Genomic DNA, 21,959 nt, shown 5'->3' on the forward strand with positions numbered 1-21,959 from the left:
CGTTTACGGTCCATGGCAGTAGTGCTGCTGTACCACACCGTGATGCAGTTGGTCAGGACACTCTCATTGATGCAGCTGTAGAAGTTGCTGAGGATCTTAGGCGACATGCCAAACTTCCTCAGCCTCCTCAGAGCTTTGTGTACCTGGGTCGTTGAGACAGTTGGTGGAGAGGAGGGGGGTTGATTGGTCCAGGTGTGTGTGGGCCCCCTCTCTGCAGTGTAGCTGGGGCCCTCAAATCGGGTGTAGAATGTGTTGAGGTCGTCTGGCAGGCTGTCTTTTGAGGTGGTGATGTTGGTGGTGTTGGTCCTGTAGTCTGTGATGTGCTGCAGGCCTTGCCACATCCGCCCTGAGTCAGCAGTAGAGTAGAAGCTGTGCAGCTTCAATCTGTACTGCCTCTTGGCCGCTGTGATGGCTTTTCTCAGTCCGTACTTCGCAGCTTTGTACTCGGTCTCATTGCCTGATATAAATGCAAGAGAGCGAGCACGCAGCATGTAATGTACCTGACTGTTTATCCAGGGCTTCTGGTTTTTTGGTGGGCACGATGTTATCAACACAAGTGCTGATGTACAAAGTCACATACTCAGCATAATCCTGTACGCTGATGGAAGAGTCCTCCAGAGTGGCTGCAGCTTTAAACACATCCCAGTCTGTCAGAGCAAAACAGTCCTGCAGGGTTCTCTCAGTCTCTGGGGTCCAGAGTTTAACCTGTTTGGTGACAGGGTGTGTTTGTTTCAGTCTTTGTCTGTAAGCAGGGTACAGGAACAAAGAGATGTGGTCTGAGTGTCCGAAGTGGGGGCGGGGTGCAGCCCTGTATGCACCACGTATGTTACTGTAAACATGGTCCAGAGTGTTCTTATCACGGGTGGGAATGTCCACATGCTGGTGGTATTTGGGGAATACAGTCCGTAAACTACACTGGTTGAAGTCGCCAGCAACAATAAAAACAGCGTCAGGATGAGCCGTTTCTAACGCGCTGATGACGTCATGGAGTTTGCAGTAGAAACTCCACATCTGGCGAACAGTGTTCATCCACCGTCTGTATGTCCCCACACCACGAGTTGTTGACAAACGCACACACACACCTCCCGCTTTAGTCTTACCGGACGCGGCCGTTCGATCGCCTCGGTGAACAGAGTGAGTCTGTAGCTGAATTTCGTCCACTGGGACTTTGTCTGAGAGCCAGGTCTCGGTGAAAATCAGTGCGCAGCACTCTCTGATTTCCCGTTGGGTTGTAATCCTGGCTCGTAGCTCGTCCAGTTTGTTTTCCAGGGACCGCACATTTGCTAGCAGGAGACTCGGTAGCGGTGGTCGGCTAGCGCGAGCTTTTAGCCTAGCATGGAGCCCTCCCCTCTTGCCTCGCTTGCGTCGCCGTCTCCGAAGCGCTCTCCTGGGGTCAGCTAACTCACTCTTGGAGCGAACAATCAGTTGTAGCTCGAGTGGAATAAAACTAGCAAAGTCAGTGTGTTGTGAGTTGGCAATGTCCAGTAATGCCTGTCGGTTGTATGTTAGCAGTGCATGGCATTTGTGCACTGCAGAAAAAACAAGAAACACTCAAAAAAGAAGGAAAAGCCGACATTCGAGCGCGGAGCGAGCAAACACGTCTGCCACGGAGGGCGCCATGTTGAGTCAATGCATGTTGAGTCAATGCATAGGAAGTTGTGTAAAAGTTCTGTTTTCAGCAGTTTTTTAAATTTTGGGAGTGAGTTTGCTGAGCGGTGGAATGAGTTCCACCATCGTGGGATCATTGCGCTGTAGAGTTTTGCTTGGTGTCTTCTGTGCAGTACTGGGACCACCAGATGTTGTTCGTTGACAGACCACAGCGGACAGGAAGGATTGTAAACTTCAATGAGGGAGTTGAGGTAAGCGGGAGCTGTTGAGTTCATCACCTTGTACTCAAGAGACAGAGCTTTGAACCTGATGTGAGCAGCTAAAGGAAGCCACCGTAGAGATCTGAAGAGTGGTTTGAAATGGGTCCTTTTTGGTTGATAAAAAATGAGGTGTGCTGCTGCATTTTGGATCATCAGCAAGGGTTTGATTGTGCATACCAGTGTTGTAGTTATCAAGACGACATATGACCAGCACCTGTGCAATGAGCTGGGTTGTATATTCTGTGATAGTATATTCTCCTTGACTTAGTGGGGGCAGTCACTGTAGATCAAATGTTGATGCTGATGTTGTGTTGTGTCGAAGGGCCGACTGAGAAGTACAAGGACTTTGGTCTTGGAGAGCTTGAGCTGAAGATGTCTCTCTCTCATCCAGGCAGAGATGTTGGAGAGACAGGCAGAAAATGCGTGATTAGACAGGAGTCATCCAGTGGAAAGGACAGTCATTTTTTTCAAAATTAATTCAAAACTGAAGGTGAACTGACGTCTGTGACATTTCTTGACCATCACCTGAAGTCTTGTTATTTTAAGCAAAAAATAAATCTGTACCATCATTAGCAGGCCTCCTTCGGTTATTCTCCTTGTGTTTACTGTATGTGTACAGGAATGGGATTTAAACCCGCTGCCTTCTGCATCCCAATCAAATCCTCTGCCACTGAGCCACCAGGCCCCGAAACATGTTAGTTATATAAATTTAGCTAATACAAGAAATACAGTATCGAATTACTTACACAGACGCACACAAAGTCATAGTAACGTGCAACTGTATTTTATTAAGATTAACAAAACACGTTAATCAACGATTTAGTTGTTTTTTAAATAATCCACAATTTGAAGTTGTGGATCTTTTAATATCACCTGAGAGATGCTAGATAATAACCAGTTCTCTAAAATGGTCCATTTACCCAGATTCCTAAGCTCCTCTCAGCCAAGTAAACAGCTGATCCGATAGTCAGTTCACAGACTCGGATTGACTTCAACTGTTCTTTAGCCCAAAGTAAGAATCTCACTTATTTTTAAAGTTTACTGCCTGCTCTAAATCCACTCTACTCCTCCTAAGTGAACAGAAACCACAAGATGGCTATAAAAAACAACCGAATTATGTTCCTTAAGGTCAGAAGAGGAACGTTGGTATGGTTACTGTCAACAAACAACCACTAAATTTGACATCTCCTCCCCCGCACATAGAGGGGGGGGCAGTGGTGGTCAAAAGTGAATTAGACTAAGTACAAATAAAGAAGTTCACAGCTTTGCAGGAAGCATTCTGTGTGAATGCAGCTGAAGTGCACACATCCTGTTCTGATGTGTGTCAGATAAACTGGCAGTGCACCCTGTAATTACAGAATAGGTCCCCTATAGTTACCATATACCTATAGTTTAAGTTCTCTTTCTGTTGCCTGTTTGTTTCCTATTAAGCATCATACAAGAACCACATAATATTAGATTACGTCCCCCTCACTTCCAAAATACTGACGGTATAACAATTTCCAAGTTCCCAGGTTGTTACCACTCTATTTTGCATCTTGTTATCAGGTACCTATAAGTAAATATTTTTAATTACAGTAAAGCTACACCATTATTACTAAATTGGTGGGTCGTAATTGACAATGCTATCTGTCACACCTGCTAAGTTAACTGCTAAAAAAATACTACAATTAAAAATGGTGCCCTTAGCAGAACCTAGACACCAGTCAAACATCAGGGAGAAGGAGCAACAAATAGCAATAAGACATGACAACAAGAAACAGAATCACAGAGGAAGTAAGAATGTCAGAGTCCTGTAGGCTGAAGATCCAACCGATCAGGACTGAGGCACTGACAGCCAGGTGAAGGAGAAAAGCCCCAGGATGGTCCAGCACAGAGGACAGAGAGGAGGAAAAAGACTGAGACTGTCCTGCAAAATATAACTATGGCAGACCTTATGGTACTACTATACAGACATGGGAAACTTTGGCATATACCCAAAGGACGTGCTCGGGGTGTATGGAGCAGAGGAATTTACCACAGCACACCAGAGTTTGAGTCCAGTGTCAAACAACTTTTGTCTGCTTTGTTGCAACAAGTCGAGTAACATGAATAATGTGATATGTGACAAATCACATTTTAACAACAACTAATCATGTTTATTTAGTACCTAACCGTCCCCAGATTCTTTGTGCTTAACCAAACACTATTTTAACCCTGCGGCTTTAAGTGTTTAGTGTGAAAAAATAGTGTTAAACTAGCTGCAACAGGCTCGGCCATTTTGTTACCTGGTGCTAAAAGGCTTCCATTTTAACAGACATCAGCCTCAGTACCTTGCTGCAGTTTTTCAATAAAAACTTTTAATGCGTTAAATGAGAAGCGATGCACAAATTAACCATATGGGCATTAAGGTTTTGAGAAAGTGAAAGTTTATGTGTTTAAGCGATTTAACAGCATCCTCACAGTGGTGAGGATGCTGATAATAACCAGTTCTCTAAAATGGTCCATTTTATCCCAATTCCTAAGCTCCTCTCAGCCAAGGAAACAACCGAGCATCTGCTAACTCACATCTTCAGAATTCATCAAATTCCCCCACGGCATCGTCTCAGACCAGGGTCCCCAATTCCCAGCCAAATTCTGGGCCGTATCCTGTCGCCTACTAGGGATCACAGTCACTTTGTCCTCCAGGTTCCATCCCTAATCTAACAGTCATTCTGATCATCTAAACCAGGAAATGAAAACAGGACTCCGACTACTGTGCTCTCAGGATGTGGGCAAAGAGCTAACCCCATTCAAAACTGTTTATGGCTATCAGCCCCCTCTCTTCTGTTCACAAGAGGCTAAAGCTATGGTCTGTATCTGTATACCTGGACTCTAAACTCTGCCTCTGGCCCTCATTGGAGACCTTTTCTATTTGTTTTCTGACTTCCTAACTAGTATATTTCTTGAAATTGAGATTTGGATTCTGTTAAAGTTGGATTGCGACTGTGGCGCAGGAAGGCAGAGTGGTTGTCCACCAATCTTGCAGTTGTTGGTTCAATCCCCGGCTCCTCTGGTGACACGTCGAAGTGTCCTTGAGCAAGACACTGAGTGTTGGCCAGCTGCATAGCAGCTCCCCCATCGGTGTATGAGTGTGTGTGTGTGATTGTGAGTGTGAATGGGTGAATAAGAAGCAGTTTGAAACGCTTTGAGTGCCAATAGGGAGAAAAGCGCTATATAAGTGCAGAACATTTACCATTATTGGATTGGTATTCCGAATCATTCATGACGCAAGCTTTCAAGATGATACTGTGTGTTTGGTATTTTGGATTTTGTGATTGAATTTGGATTCAGAGCTTGTGAAACTCCTGAGGAGAGGGCTTCTTCATCAGCTGTAAATTTTAGAGTTGTTTTTCAGTTGTTTTTAAAGTAGAACTGGGAAACAGGTGCAAGAATAAAATGTCATAACCAGTAAACTGCATGAGCACTATTACTTCTTTGGGAGATCCTGCATGCATCAGCCTCTTAAATGAGCACTTAATAATAATAATCCTGATAATAATCCTCGCTTGATCTAGCGTGTCATAGCTGCTATAATCAGGTTCTCTCCTCTTACATCTTTAATGTTTTTAAACTTATCAACAACCTCACCGTAGTGTGGACAGAGAGAAAACTGATCAGGAATGTGAAACATAGAGAAATGTATTTCTCTTGTCCTAGCCCAAATCAATAGACTGGGGCTAAAAAAAAAAAAAAAAAATCTTTCCTTCGCTTTTTTTGCTAATTCAAAAACGAGGATGCAAAACTTTTCACCCAATTGTATATCGTATTTCAGTTGTGATTAGAAAGCTGCATAATCAGTAACTAAGTATGTTGATTGTAATTTCTCTGTGTTACAGTGACACAGGCTCAGAATGAGTGGGGAATAACTTATCCTTCTCTTAAGATCTGTGGCATAAAAGGATCAACAGTGGACATAAACTGCACCTACACATACCCATCCACACTGAATGATAGAACTACCACTATTAAAGAAACACTGTGGTTTACTAAGGGGGAAAATAATGCACCTGTGGATCTGTTAACAGACTCAGATTACACAGGTCGTGTGCGTTATCACTGTGAAAACAACAAATGCACTCTGACCATCACAGACCTGAGACTGAGAGACTCAGCTGTTTACAAGTTCAGATTCATATCAAACCAAGCAATAGGGAAACATACTGGTTTACCTGGAGTCACTTTGTCTGTCACAGGTAACATTCACTGAAACTTTACTTTCTTACAGTGGTTAATTTTGAGAAAATAAATCGGTTTGTGTTATGTTAAATTTCTTTCCACACATATTCAGATCTCCAGATGCAGGTGATCAGATCAGAACCCCGTCAGGACTCAACCTGGGCAGAAGTGAAGTGTCAAAGCAGTTGTTTAACTGATAATCCCACCTTCATCTGGTACAAGAATGGACAGATATGGAGAGAAACAACTTCTCCGTCTCATGAAGACAACTTCAATTCTACAGACAGTTATTCCTGTGCTGTGAAAGGTCATGAGAAGTTCCCCTCTCCTCCAGTGTGTGAGTTTACCCACTGTCCTCACTTTATACTATATCACGTGGTGGAGCCAAGACCACAAAAGGGTTTTTAGATGATTCACTGTGCAGAAGTAGTGAAAGATGAAATTTCTTCCCCATAACGTTCAGCATTCATTGACTATGACTGCAGGTTTTTTTTTATCCCCAGTCTTCAGATCTGCTGATGACAGCAGATTGTGACTCTTTACAGACTGTGATTTATGTGCTACAATCTATCTATTTGATTTAAAACATATCACTGAAACCCACATAGTTTACTGTTGGATCTCATTAAAATATGTTTAACTGTGAAATCACACATTTATTTTTAAAGTTCAAGTTAAATGTATTTTCATATTTCCTCCTCCAGATGCTCCACAGCTTCCCTCTGTGTCAGTGAGTCCCTCTGCCGAGATAGTGGAGGGTAGTTCAGTGAATCTGACCTGTAGCAGTGATGCTAACCCAGCAGCTAATTATACCTGGTTCAAAAAGGATGGAAATCCAGACCTTCAACTCATTAGTAAACAACAACTTGTCTTCAGGTCCATTCTGTCCTCTGATTCTGGACAGTATTACTGTACAGCTGAGAACAAGCTGGGGAGGAGGACATCTGAGTATAAGTTTGTTAATGTTGAATGTAAGTGAAACAGTTTATTTTGAAAATCTTCCTACAGCTGATGAATGTGGATTTAAAACCTTAGGTTATAAAAAGCAGGAAACAATTTATCTCATCATTGCTGTTTTCTTCAGCTCTGCTTGCTGTTAGTCATAAAACCAGATATAAACTTTAGATTTATCCACATACAGATTTGACTTTTTAATATACAAATACACAAAAATAATCATTGTAATCAAATAATAATTTGTAAAGTTCTCCAATGTGTCATTGAGTCTCTCTGGTCATCATCCTGACCCTGATAATATGTATAAATGTTTTCTCCTCCAGATCCTCCACAGCTTCCCTCTGTGTCAGTGAGTCCCTCTGCTGAGATAGTGGAGGGTAGTTCAGTGACTCTGACCTGTAGCAGTGATGCTAACCCAGCAGCTAATTATACCTGGTACAAGGAGAATGAAGACTCACCAAAAGCTTCAGGACAAATCTTCACCATCACTGACTTCAGACCTGAACACAGTGGGAATTATTCCTGTGAAGCTCAGAACACAAGAGGACGTCAGTTCAACATCTTTCATCTGACAGCTGTGCCAGGTAAACAATAGTCTGTGGTCTTCGCACACACAGGTTCATATTTACTGCCTTAATGCATTCACTACCCCTTCACTCTAAGTATCACAGTTAAATGCATAAACCCAACCCCCTACTCTTAACCTAAACCATTATCTAACCCTTTATTAATCTTAACCCTCAAACAGACCTTCAAACTTGATAGGCCTGGAAAAACTGTCCCAACAGGGTTTAATTTATATTAGGAAGCTGAGTAAGAAACAAACACACATTAACTGAACTATCATCATAGAATTTCTTGGGAGGATTTTCCTAAATGTTTTTCTGTAGCTGTGCACAGTGAGGACTCACAGGAACACTGGGCAAACTGCTTCATCAGCTCCTGTTAAAACACATTTTCTTTCTTTTGGTTTATACTTCCAGCAAATATCAGGCTGATCCTGCTGGTCTTGCTGCTGATTCCTCTCTTTGTCCTGAGCCTGTTTACAAGGTAAAAGGTTACAATTCCATCAGTTTTCTTCAGATTTTCTTTATTCACAAAGTGATTAATTTCATTGGGTTTAACATTGTATTGTGGTTGTAGCTGGTATTGTTGGATTCAATTAAGGAAGAAGAAAAAACTGAGCAGCAACACTGAACCAAATGGAAGCACAGAGACGAAAGAGGTGAGAGGATCTGTTGACAAAATGTTTCCAATAACATATATTATGATTCCTAAGTTTGTCCAAAATTATGTGAGTGATGTCATTAAATCCATGTGCAGGTCAGTTTAGTCATGTCTTGTCATCTCTCCCCATCAGTCAGACTCTGGTCCTGATTATGAGAACATCTCAGCCTTCAGGTCGGTCACTGCAGCACAGACAGACGACACAGAGGAGCAGGTAAAGTCCAGTTAGAGAAGTTAGAGCTTCCTGCCTGGAAGAAACAGGCTTCACCCTAATTTGTAGTTATGACACGTACATCATCCATTAGATTTTTCTCTAAATGCTGTTCATCCAGAGGCAGCAATGAGCTGAATAGTTGAACAGCTGAGTATGTGACCTCATCCTTCTGAAATCCTCTACCATGTCCTATCTTCTTACTGTGTTCTTGTGCAGACAGCACTTATTGCACCAGTCCCCGAAGGCCTCCAGAAGGTCCCTGTACTCTTGTTCCTAAACACCCCAGATACATGCAACAATAGCTGTATCATCATATTACTTTTGTATGTCACAGGAATCAAAGCTGTGTTTAAAGTCCACTATCCAAAGTCCCTAGTGTGACATACTGAGGTCACAATGTCTGTTATCCTGGAAGTCAAGGAGTGGTCTACCTCCATAACCCCCAGCTTGTTACTCAGTATGTGGGGCTACATGGTGTTATATGCACTTAAAAAGTCAATAAAAAAGGAACCTGACATAATATCTACTCCAGATAAGTGCAGCAAACGTATCCTCCACTCCAATGTAATCCGTGTATGCACCACAGTGACCTCTGACCTCAGAAAATGGACTACCAAATAGGCCACCAGTGAGTAATCATTTAACTCAGACTGGCACCCTATTGGGCAGCGGTACAAGACAAGATGTTTTCCATTTCACCGGAACTGTACATCTTCAAAGACTCATGTTGAAAATCCACTGGAGAGGCTCCGGTAACTTGGTTACAGTCTTTGAGGAGTTTCAGTCTGGAGTCTCTTCATCCGGGCCAGCAGGTTTCCCTGTACTCAGCTTCCAGAGCTTCGCCCTTACCTCATCTACTGTAAAAGACAATAGTGGTTGACCAGGAGTGATGGATGCTATAGTTGCAGAGGAGGGGAAGGAGGAGGAAGGATGAAGGGAGGGAGAGTGGCTGCTTGAGCAGGGGCAGCAGGTACTACAGGAGGGGGAACGAGTGCTTGGGGAAGCATGTATTCTAAACCCCCATCAAACCTGTTAAAGAACAGGTGAAAACTGTTGGCTCTATCCACATTATCATCCAAGACCTGGCTTTACTTTTTTGAATAATTCTCATTCCCTTCCACACATCTATGATGTCACTCTGCTGCAGAATACCCTCAACCTTCTTCTTGTAGTACCCTTTTGCCTGCATTAATCTCTTCTTCAGCTCATACTGAACCTCCTTGAGGATCTCCTTGTTTCCCTGAACGCCTGCTTTTTCTGATTGAGAAGCTCCTTGGTTTTACTGGTGATGCAGGGTTTGTTGTTAGCAAAACAACATACAGATGTGCAGCCAATCTGGACCCCACATGCCATCATAGACTTATACTGTGTGTTTATGCAGAGTTTGTTTTACTGCAGATGTGTAGGATTAACAATGTTTTCAGTTTCTTTAATTTGAACCAATGAATCGTAGATAAATTATCCTGATTAGGTTCTCGGTTTCCATATTGTATGTCTCATCTTTTCATCCCTCCTCAACAGTCCGACTCCTACAATGTTTATGAGAACATCTCTGAGGTCAATCGCTGCAGCACAGACTGAAGACACAGGGCAGCAGGAAGACTTCAGGTCAGAACTTCCTGCACAGAAGAAACAGGCCAAACTCGAATTCATAAAGATCCTACAAGTCCAGTCCCTCACTTGTTTTTGATCTGGTTTTCTTTAGATGCTGTTTAACCAGTGGTAGGAACGAGCTGATTGAGGAAGAAAGTAGAACATGGGAGAGGATGTGGACACATTTATTTCAAAGTTAAAGCGTTTTTTACTGTTACATTACTGTTCATGTAAATAAAAATATTGCAGGTTTACAAATCCATTTTTATAGATGACATCACACCTGTCTAATTTCAGAATATACACTTAAAACTAAAGTATCAACATTCACAATGTATAATTTCAATATATAATTTCATCAAAATTAGACTAATGCTGTTTTTTAGTTGCAACACTGCAACACCTGCAGAAACTGCTTTATCTTTATCTAAAGGCTCTTTTTGATCATTATTTCAATTCCTTCTTACTGCTGCAGGGGGCGTCAGAGTACAGAAATGTTTGGATTTCAGCTTCGAACTGATAGATTTCTCTTTATTTTTCAGCATGTGATTTTTATTCATGAGTAATAAAAACTAGTAGCATTTAAATATGTACAGTTGTCTTCAATTTTTTTTTCACTGAATAAATCCTGTGTAAGTGTAATTTATCATTTTGATGTGCGAAGACGTGCAGTAAAATTTTGTATTGATCAGGAATTTTTGCTGTGAGTTCATCTTTAAACAGAAACATAAAGTTTCACTGATACTGAAGCTTTTACAGAATAGAAGCCCAGTACTTATACTTTTTTTCCATTTGTCATCAGTGTTGATCATAAATTATTCACAGCTCCTGATCAGGCTCTATTGTGTCCTACAAACTAAAAGTTTGAAGAATTTAACTTAAAATATAAGTAGCTTTAATAAGTAAAAACGAAAAAAAACTTCACAAGTGAAAGTGAAGTGAAACTTCAGTGTTGCAGGTTTTGGCCTCATCATTGTGTGCTCTAAAGGGTCAGTTCACATCAAATACAACAACTTGATTCACTCAGTCGTCTGAGTGAACCTTGATGCTAAATCTACTTTTCATGTTTTCCATTTAAAGAAGTGAAAATAAACACTCTGCCAACACATCACACATCAGTACAGTTAATATTATTGGTGTGAAGCAAGTTTTCAGTTAACTTGCAGTTAAAGTATCAACTGATGCATCAAACTGTCACATCTGCAGAGATGCAATAAGACAGGACAACAAGAAACCAAAAGGGAGACAGACAGAGTGAGGCACCTGATGAAGATCCATATCCAACCCCCATCTGAAATGTGGCACAGACATCAGGAGAGGAGAGAGGCCCCTGGATGGAAGAAATAAGTGAATTAAACACGTCTACACACCGGGATCCTGTCCAGCCCTTGGAGGGGCTCCACCGCCTTGATCGATGCTGGAGGGGAGGGGTTCTTACCCCGCTCTGAAGGGGCTTTTTCCTCTTTGGCTCATGCACCCAGACGGCCTGCAGGACCTGCTGATTCATTCTTTTTTGCCTTTATTGCTGTGTTTTCCAGTCCTGCTTGTGGAGTGATTTTCAGTTGTGTTCAGCCCCCAGTTACCTACAATAAACCCACTTATGATTAAATCCTCCTCTTGCCGTCTCCTTATTTGGGTCCTAAAAACCTAATATCCTAATCTGTGACAGAGAGAGGCCCCAGGCTGTCATAAATAAATTAAATAAAGTGTTTGAAATATCTGACTGTGTTGCTGCAGTTTTTATTACTCTGCAAAAAAGCAGAACTTCATGAAAGTTATTTAGAGCTTAAACAAAAGTTAGAGAATCATGAACAGAACATTCAGCTCCTCTCACTCTTTTTTTACATTGCTAATGCCAACGTTTAGTGTTTGCTGTCATTTTGCGCATCGTGCATATTAATGATGTCAAGAAGAAGGAAGTCTGCTCTATTTTAACATCCTGGTTTCTGTCTTCTGCTTATTGGTGACAGAGGAAAAACATCTTTACAGACATCTGTGTCCAATATACAGTAAGTATAAGTATTTAGTATTTGATGCACTTTCTGTACATGTTTATCTGCTAATATGTTTCCTTTTATCTGAATTATCACAGACAGATCAGAGGACAGTTATGCATTTTCATGCTGCAGCAAGTGGATTTGTTGTCGTCCTTCTGTCTGTGTCAGGTACTGTAGTTCTACATTTACTCCAGTAAAACTGAGGGATGTAAGGAAATGAACCATATTGAAACTTATGATCAAAGTCATTTCACTAAGCTGTATTTGGAAATAAGTTAACAAGAGTGAACTTTACATTGTAACCTTAATGTCTTTTGACCAATAGCAACAGTAAGTGTCTTACGAGATGAACAGGGAAACAGGAACCCAAATGCAGACAGATGCTGTAAAGTCTCTTAAATAATAATAAAAAGGCCAAAACCTTACAGCTGATTTGTCTAGAAGGAAAAAAGACACATATCAGGAAACAAGGAAGGATTCAGAAATTAAAGATAAAACAAAATGAGCAAAAACAGGAGGTGAGACATATGTCCACAATGAACATGAAAAACCTGACAATAAGAAAAATCTATTTAAATTATACAATTATGCTCAACGGCCAGTTTATTACACATTACACACATTGTGTATAATTAATGATTCAAAGAATATATTTATTTAACCATGAGTTGGGCTGTTTGAGGGAAATATTTGTTTGTTGCACATTTTGAATGTGTAATTAGTGTTAAAATATGTTGCAAATACAATTTGTCATTTTGACCAGTCATCTCCTGCTTTAGTCTGTGGGTTAATTATTTTGAGAATGTGACGTTAAAGTGAATAGTAGTGTTTGAGCAAACAAGAAAAATTGTGAAAAAAGTGTTGGTGTTGTTTTTGATACTGTGTGAGCTCAGTGTGATGTTCCCACGGTCAATATTTCCCATAAGGGGACGTTTTCTTATCTGTTAAGTTTAGTAGAGCTTCATGTAAACTACATCTCTCCCCACACTTTTATGGTTTCACACTAAACTCAGCAGCAACCTGACCACAGAGAGGAAACTAATCAAGATATGCAAACCCTCATGATCATTTTTCTTTTTCTTGTGGCAGCCAGAAAACTCAGCCTGTAATTTAACAAAACCAAACTGTCTCCATATGTGAGTGCACCTTCAGACACTTTTAATCTGAAATAACATCACAAAAGTTATAAATTACTTATTTTCTAATCATATTATTATTATAACAGAACCTTTCTTAATAACTTATTGTTACTTAGTATTAACATCTAACGTTATATCCATAAAATGATATACTAATTTATCCACCTTGGTTTCTGCTGTTCTCTGTGTTACAGTGATACAGGGTCAGAATAACTGGGGAGTGACTTACACCTCAACTAAGATCTGTGGCATAAAAGGATCAAAAGTTGAAATTTCCAGCACCTACACATACCCATCCAGAATGAATAACAGAAGTACTGCTGTTAATGAGAGATTTTGGTTTACTAAGGGGGAAAATTATGCACCTGTGGATCTGTTAACAGACTCAGATTATACAGATCGTGTGCATTATCACTGTGAAAACAACAAATGCACTCTGACCATCACAGACCTGAGACTGAGAGACTCAGCTGTTTACAAGTTGAGGTTCACAACAAACCAACCGGAAGGAAGTTATACTGGTGAACCTGGAGTCACTTTGTCTGTCACAGGTAAAACTGTCATGTTAAATGGTTATGTTCTTTACTATATAGGAAATATTGTTGTGAAGTTGCATGTATGTAGAAACATTTCACTTTTCTTTCCACACATATTCAGATCTCCAGATGCAGGTGATCAGATCAGAACCCCGGCAGGACTCAACCTGGGCAGAAGTGAAGTGTCAAAGCAGTTGCTTACCTGATAATCCCACCTTCATCTGGTACAAGAATGGACAGAAGATTTGGAGAGAAACAACATCTCCGTCTCATGAAGACAACGTTAATACTGGAGACTATTCCTGTGCTGTGAAAGGTCATGAGAACTTCCCTTCTCCTACAGTGTGTGAGTTTACTTACTGTCTTTTTTTACATTCTGGATGCAAACTTAACCCCTAAAGCTAACATGATACATATGCATCATCAGCTAGTACAAATGTTCAGTTTCTACTGGCTGATGGTGCAAATTACAAAAGTGTAAAAGTTTGAATCCTCTTTGAAAAAAGAAAACTTTAATTGATTTTGACGACAACAACATTTACTAACTAAATGTGCATTAAATATTATGTTGACTAAAAAAAATAACAGTCTTTGATTTACACTTTTTGCCATTTCAAATAAGGGAGCACAGCACTGTCTCCCCCTGCTGGAGTCCCAAGCTGATCACTGGCATCACTAGAGGGTCAATGCACAATCAAAGCACACAGATGACAATGCACACTATGTATCTGCTGTACTCTCTGTCTCACTGACTGAAAAGTCAGGACAGATGACAACCGCAACAAATACATGCAAGAAAAACAAACACACATCCTAAAACTAGTTTAGTCTGATGACTATGATAGGAGCAAAACTTGCTTTTCTACCAGTGAAATGCATTTTCTGCAGGTACATAACTATCACCTTCCACCTTTTACATGCACTCGTGTTGAACTTGCTTCTCTTGGTTCTAGTTTGTGTAGCACATGTAAATGATGCCATTAAACTTCCTTTTGTTTTCTCTGTATTAAATATCTCTATACTTCAAGCTACAAACTCCTCCAGATGACATCATCCACCTCCTGTGAAAAAGAAGGTCTAAATGGACAAACTATTATTTACTTTATCTACTTATTTTGAAGTAAAATGTGATTTACCTGATCTTACTTTGTTTTTAGCTGTATTTCAGTTGCTTGAATTTGTTTAATGCAACCACAAGGGGACTTAAGCCAGTGTCTTTTTGTTCCAGTCCCAAGTCTGGATAAATGCAGAGGGTGGTGTCAGGAAGGGCATCCAACATAAAGCACATGCCAAATTAAACATGTGAATCATGACCCAGATCCGTCGGGTTAACAACTACCACCACCAGGGCTGTTGACCTTCAGGGTACCGGTGGAAATTGGGCTACTGTTGGTCAAACAAGAAAAGGAGGAAGGTGCATTTGTAGGAAGAGAAAGAAGGAGAAAGCCAAGAATGTAGGACTGACAGTAGGGACTTTGAATGTTGGGACTGTGACAGGGAAGGCTAGAGAGTCAGGTGGCATGATGCAGAGAAGGAAGGTGGACATACTGTGTGTCCAGGAGACCAGTTGGAAAGGTAGCAAGGCTAGAAGCTTAGGAGCAGGGTTCAAGTTGTTCTACCATGGGTCAGATAGGAAGAGAAATGGAGTAGGAGTTATCCTGAAAGTGTCACAGTCGCTGGTTTTGGACTAGTTTTGTTTAAATTGATTTCCTGTTTTGGGCTTTTATTTTGTTGCTCCTCCCGTGTCTCTTCCTTTGAGTCTGTTTAGTATCTTTACCTTCCTCGTTTTGTTCTAATTGGTTTCACCTGTTCCCCAGTTTATTTATACCCAGCTTTCCCCACTGCTCACTGCCAGATCGTCTCCCCTGCTTCCCTAGAGAGCTGTCCTTCTGAACTGCATCTTTGGACTTTGTCTTCCCCTGCTTCCCCTGCTTCCCCTGTACACCTGTACACCTGTGGATTACCCCTTTGGACTTTGCCCTCTTGTGCCCACCTGTTCCTTGAGTTTTGGTCTGAGGTTTGGTTTTCCGTTCATTTCAGCGTAGTTTTGTTGTTTAGGTTTTCTGTGTTATTCTCTCTAGTTTCTTAGTTCCCTTGCCTTCCCAGTGTGGTTATAATTTAGTTAATCCCCTTTCTCCAGCTGTTTAAGTTCTTGGTCTGTTTTACTTAGTTTATGTTGTGAGTGTTGGCGTGTGTTTTCCCGTCCTCCTCACGGAGTGATTTTCTGTTGTTGCCTTTTGTTTAAATAAACTTTAATTTATTATAACCCCTTCCCTTGCCGTCTCCTCCTTTTCGGGTCCTGCAAAATTAAAACGACACACAATAGAAAGTGTGACAGAGGAGTTTGTGAGGAATGTTCTAGAGGTGAAAACAGTATCAGACAGGTTGAGTCTGAGTGATGTTCAGTGTTAGTGGTTATGACCCACAGGTAGGATGTGAGTTAGAAGAGAAGGAGAAATCCTGCAGTGAGTTAGATGAAGTGATGCAGAGCATCCCCTCCTGCAGAGAGCAGCTGTAACAAGGCAACACAAATTCCCTATGGGTTCAATAAAGTTCCTTTGAATCTTAAATCACTTGAAGGAACCTTCTATTCAAATGAAGTTGTCATGTTGCTCACACTATGGGGTTTATCATCATTGTCAACCTACTTTTCCAGAGCTGCTCCACATGAATAATCTGAACTCCTAATATTGAAAAACTCCTCCATGGTGAAGTCGCCCTTTTTACTGATTGTTTACTAAGATCAATGTTAAGTGTGGTTTCTGTTTTTCTCTGTTACAGTGATAAATAGTCAGAATGACTGGAGAGTGACTTACACTTCTACTCAGATCTGTGGAATAAAAGGATCAACAGTGGACATACACTGCACCTACACATACCCATCCAGAATGAATAACATAAATACTGCTGTTAATGAGAGATTATGGTTTACTAAGGGGGAAAATAATGCACCTGTGGATCTGTTAACAGACTCAGATTACACAGGTCGTGTGCGTTATCACTGTGAAAACAACAAATGCACTCTGACCATCACAGACCTGAGACTGAGAGACGCAGCTGTTTACAAGTTCAGATTCATATCAAACCAAGCAATAGGGAAACATACTGGTTTACCTGGAGTCACTTTGTCTGTCACAGGTAACATTCATTGAAACTTTACTTTCTTACAGTGGTTAATTTTGAGAAAATCGGTTTGTGTTATGTTAAATTTCTTTCCACACATATTCAGATCTCCAGATGCAGGTGATCAGATCAGATCCCGGTCAGGACTCAACCTGGACAGAAGTGAAGTGTCAAAGCAGTTGTTTACCTGATAATCCCACCTTCATCTGGTACAAGAATGGACAGAAGATTTGGAGAGAAACAACATCTCCGTCTTATGAAGACAACTTCAATTCTACAGACAGTTATTCCTGTGCTGTGAAAGGTCATGAGAAGTTCCCTTCTCCTACAGTGTGTGAGTTTACCTACTGTCCTCACTTTATACTATATCACATGGTGGAGCTAAGACCACAAAAGGGTTTTTAGATGATTCACTGTGCAGAACTAGTGAAAGATCAGATCTCTTCCCCATAACGTTCAGCATTCAATGACTATGACTAGGTTTTTTCATCTCAAGTCTTCAGATCTGCTGATGACAGCAGATTGTGACTCTTTACAAAGACTCTGATTTATGTGCTACAATGTATCTATTTGATTTAAAACATATCACTGAGACCCACATAGTTTACTGCTGGATCTGTTTAAATGTTTTTATATTTCCTCCTCCAGATGCTCCAAAGCTTCCCTCTGTGTCAGTGAGTCCCTCTGCTGAGATAGTGGAGGGTAGTTCAGTGACTCTGACCTGTAGCAGTGATGCTAACCCAGCAGCTAATTATACCTGGTTCAAAAAGAATGGAAATACAAACCTTCAACTCATTAGTAAACAACAACTTGTCTTCAACTCCAGCCTGTCCACTGACTCTGGACAGTATTACTGTACAGCTGAGAACAAGCTGGGTAGGAGGACATCTGAGTATAAGTTTGTTAATGTGGAATGTAAGTGAAAGTTTATTTTGAAAATCATCCTACAGCTGATGAATGTGGATTTGAAACCTTAAGTTATAAAAAGCAGGAAACAATTTATTTGATCATTGCAGTTATCTTCAGCTCTGCCTGCTGTCAGTCATAAAACCAGATCTAAACTTTAGATTTATCCACATACAGCTTAGACTTTTTAATATACAAATACACAAAAATAATCATTGTAATAAAATAATTTGTAAAGATTATTCAATGTGTCATTGAGTGTCTATGATAATCATCCTGACCCTGATAATATGTATAAATGTTTTCTCCTCCAGATCCTCCAAAGCTTCCCTCTGTGTCAGTGAGTCCCTCTGCTGAGATAGTGGAGGGTAGTTCAGTGACTCTGACCTGTAGCAGTGATGCTAACCCAGCAGCTAATTATACCTGGTACAAGGAGAATGAAGACTCACCAAAAGCTTCAGGACAGATCTTCACCATCACTGACTTCAGACCTGAACACAGTGGGAATTATTCCTGTGAAGCTCAGAACACAAGAGGACGTCAGTTCAACATCTTTCATCTGACAGCTGTGCCAGGTAAACAATAGTCTGTGGTCTTCGCACACACAGGTTCATATTTACTGCCTTAATGCATTCACTACCCCTTCACACTTTATACTTCCAGCAAATATCAGGCTGACCCTGCTGGTCTCGCTGCTGATTCCTCTCTTTGTCCTGAGCCTGTTTACAAGGTAAAAGGTTACAATTCCATCAGTTTTCTTCAGATTTTCTTTATTCACAAAGTGATGAATTTCATTGGGTTTAACATTGTATTGTGGTTGTAGCTGGTATTGTTGGATTCAATTAAGGAAGAAGAAAAAACTGAGCAGCAACACTGAACCAAATGGAAGCACGGAAATGAAAGAGGTGAGAGGCTCTGTTGACTAAATGTTTCCAATAACCTATTATGATTCCTAAGTTTGTCCAAAATTATGTGAGTGATGCCATTAAATCCATGTGCAGGTCAGTTTAGTCATGTCTTTTCATCTCTCCCCATCAGTCAGACTCTGGTCTTGATTATGAGAACATCTCAGACTTCAGGTCGGTCACTGCAGCACAGATAGACGACACAGAGGAGCAGGTAAAGTCCAGTTAGAGAAGTTAGAGCTTCCTGCCTGGAAGAAACAGGCTTCACCCTAATTTGTAGTTATGACACGTACATCATCCAGTAGATTATTCTTTAAATGCTGTTCATCCAGAGGCAGCAATGAGCTGAATAGTTGAACAGCTGAGTATGTGACCTCATCCTTCTGAAATCCTCTACCATGTCCTATTTTCTTTCTGTGTTCATGTGCAGACAGCACTTATTGCACCAGTCCCTGAAGGCGTCCAGAAGGTCCCTGTACTCTTGTTCCTAAACACTCCAGATACATGCAACAATAGCTGTATCATCATATTACTTTTGTATGTCACAGGACTCTAAGCTGTTTTTAAAGTCTATGCAAAGATTGAACAGGAAAGGTGGTAAAACAGTCCACTGTGGAGCAGCGGTGCTGCTCCTGACCATAGCAGAGACACAGCTCCCGAGTGTGAAATACTGAGTTTGCGCTGTCCGTTCTCCTGATGAGGCGAAATGGTGTGAAATGCATTTGAAAAGCCGGGAAAAAAAAGGAACCTGTCATAACATCGCGGCTACTCCAGATAAGTTTAGGCCCAGTGCAGCAACTGCATCCTCTACTCAAGTGTAATCTGTGTATAGACCACAGTGACCTCTGACCTCAGAAAATGGACCACTAGGAACTCCAGAGTCATATGTGATGTTTAGATCACCAGTGAGTAATCATTTAACTCAGACTTGCACCCTATTGGCCACCGGTACAAGACAAGATGTTTTCCACTGCACCGGAACTGCACATGTTCAAAGACTTATGTTGAAAATCCACTGGAGAGGCTCCGCTAGCTGGGATACAGTCTTTGAGGTGTCTCAGACACACTCCATCCGGGCCAGCAGGTTTCCCTGTACTCAGCTTCCAGAGCTACTTTTCTGAGAACTGTTGTTTCTGTCCATATTATCATTCAAGAGCTCGCAATACTTTTTTGAATAGTGATGTTTTTCATTCCCTTCCACACATCTATGATGTCACTCTGCTGCAGCTTACCCTCGACCTTCTTCTTGTCATAGAAGATCATAGACTTATACTGTGTGTTTATGCAGAGTTTGATCTACTGCAGATGTGTAGGATTAACAATGTTTTACGTTTCTTTAATTTGAACCAATGAATCGTAGATAAATTATCCTGATTAGGTTCTCGGTTTCCATATTGTATGTCTCATCTTTTCATCCCTCCTCAACAGTCCGACTCCTACAATGTTTATGAGAACATCTCTGAGGTCAATCGCTGCAGCACAGACTGAAGAAACAGGGCAGCAGGAAGACTTCAGGTCAGAACTTCCTGCACGGAAGAAACAGGCCAAACTCGAATTCATAAAGATCCTACAAGTCCAGTCCCTCATTTGTTTTTGATCTCGTTTTCTTTAGATGCTGTTTAACCAGTGGTAGGAACGAATTGATGGAGGAAGAATGTAAAACAAAATGGAAGTAACATGGGAGAGGATGTAGAGGATGTGGACACATTTAATTTCAAAGTAAAAGCATTTTTGTTTTTCAGTTCAGTTATATTACTGTTCATGTAAATAAAAATATTGCAGGTTTACAAATCCATATTTATAGTTGACATCACACCTGTCTAATTTCAGAATATACACTTAAAACTAATTTATCAACATTCACAATGTTATGCCCCTGGTCTAGGGGAACCTAGACATAACACGATGTGGCCCACCACTGCTTCCATTCCCAAAGCAAAACCAGACCAAGTGTTGTAAACGGTAGTTATTTTTATACTTCGGATGTGAGCAATGCCCAAAACAACAAACAAAAACTCTCACACCATCCCTGTCTTACCTAAGCAACCAAATAAATACAAAACAAATGACAGGGTGTCTAACCTGAACTCCTAACCCGAAACAGGAGAAAAGGTAGTTACAAAAAAATAAGGGCTTCTCACTCCTTCTGTGGCTACCTGGTGCTCAATTTTGTACAGTGAGTTATATTTACAATTCTTTACAGAAATATCAAATCCAAAAAACTAAGTTCGCAGAGCTCCCTGTGAGTCCAGTTGAGAGTCAAGTACAGAATGCTGGGTTGGTTAAGAGTGGCAGAGGTGGACTAGCTGGGGCTCCTGACATCTTGGTACATATGGAGGAAGACGCTCCATCCTGTCCAATCAGGTGGCGACAATGAGTTTGAATGGCCCAATCTGTGCTGACCACCTGTAGCTTCAATTCCTTCTCACTGCTGCAGGGGGCGACAGAGTAGAGAAATCTTTGGATTTCAGCTTTAAACTGATAGTTTTCTCTTTATTTTTCAGCATGTGATTTTATTCATGAGTAATAAAAACTAGTAGCATTTAAATATGTACAGTTGTCTTCAATTTTTTTCAATGTTAAAATAAATCCTGTCTCAGTGTAATTGATTATTATGTTGTGAGAAAGACTCAGTCAAACTTTGTATTGATCAGGAATTTTTGCTGAGTTCATCTTTAAACAGAAACATCATAAAGTTTCACTGGTGCTGAAGCTTTTACAGAATAAAAGCTCAGTACTTTGTGCATCAGTGAGATTTTCTTCAACTAAAACAAGTAGTTCATAAGTCGTTTTTTTTTTTTTTTTTTTTACATTTGATCATAAATTATTCACAACTCCTGATCAGGCTCTATTGTGTCCTACAAACTAAATTTTCAAGGCATTGAACTTTAAAAGTAAATAGCTTCAATAACTAAACATGGGAAAAAAAAACACTAAATGATCATGTTCTGATGGATGGTAAAATATTTCACTGCCCTCTAGCGGTGAAGCTTCAGTGGGGCAGATTCAGATCAAATGCAGCAAGAGAAATATTTAATATCCAAAAATAAAGTTCCTGGTATTTCTAGTATTTGAAAAATATTTTCCCGTCCAAAACATTTGTTAAATTCTTATAAAGCTTATTCTGTCTCAAAGAGAGAAGTGATTTCAGTGTCTGATCAGCTCTGTGTTACAGTTTACAGCGAGGAAGAGTCACAACAGCAATTTGATTCACTGTGACTAAAACCATGAAGTTAAATCTACTTTTCATGTTTTTCCCTTTAAAGAAGTGAAAATAAACGCTCTGCCAGTGCATCA

At 40.6% G+C, this 21,959-nt stretch overlaps 1 protein-coding gene and 1 long non-coding RNA gene across 2 annotated transcripts; both read left to right on the forward strand.

Annotated features, from left to right (window-relative positions):
* Positions 1-5,712: 5,712 nt before the first annotated feature.
* On the forward strand, positions 5,713-21,214 carry LOC137124602 (B-cell receptor CD22-like; the record flags this gene model as incomplete). Its single annotated transcript, XM_067499703.1, has 17 exons — positions 5,713-6,082; positions 6,178-6,402; positions 6,770-7,036; positions 7,346-7,606; positions 8,006-8,072; positions 8,166-8,247; positions 8,383-8,463; positions 9,985-10,042; positions 16,699-16,866; positions 16,958-17,185; positions 17,500-17,766; positions 18,072-18,332; positions 18,421-18,487; positions 18,581-18,662; positions 18,796-18,876; positions 20,091-20,177; positions 20,275-21,214. Coding segments are annotated over 16 exons (2,625 nt in total), but the record flags the coding sequence as incomplete, so codon positions are not given.
* On the forward strand, positions 12,025-13,525 carry LOC137124669 (uncharacterized). Its single transcript, XR_010914007.1, has 4 exons — positions 12,025-12,065; positions 12,149-12,221; positions 13,143-13,189; positions 13,387-13,525. It is a non-coding gene; the product is annotated as an uncharacterized lncRNA (long non-coding RNA).
* Positions 21,215-21,959: the final 745 nt, after the last annotated feature.

Source organism: Channa argus, chromosome 3 (genome assembly GCF_033026475.1).
Source record: "Channa argus isolate prfri chromosome 3, Channa argus male v1.0, whole genome shotgun sequence".
Lineage (NCBI taxonomy): Eukaryota > Metazoa > Chordata > Actinopteri > Anabantiformes > Channidae > Channa > Channa argus.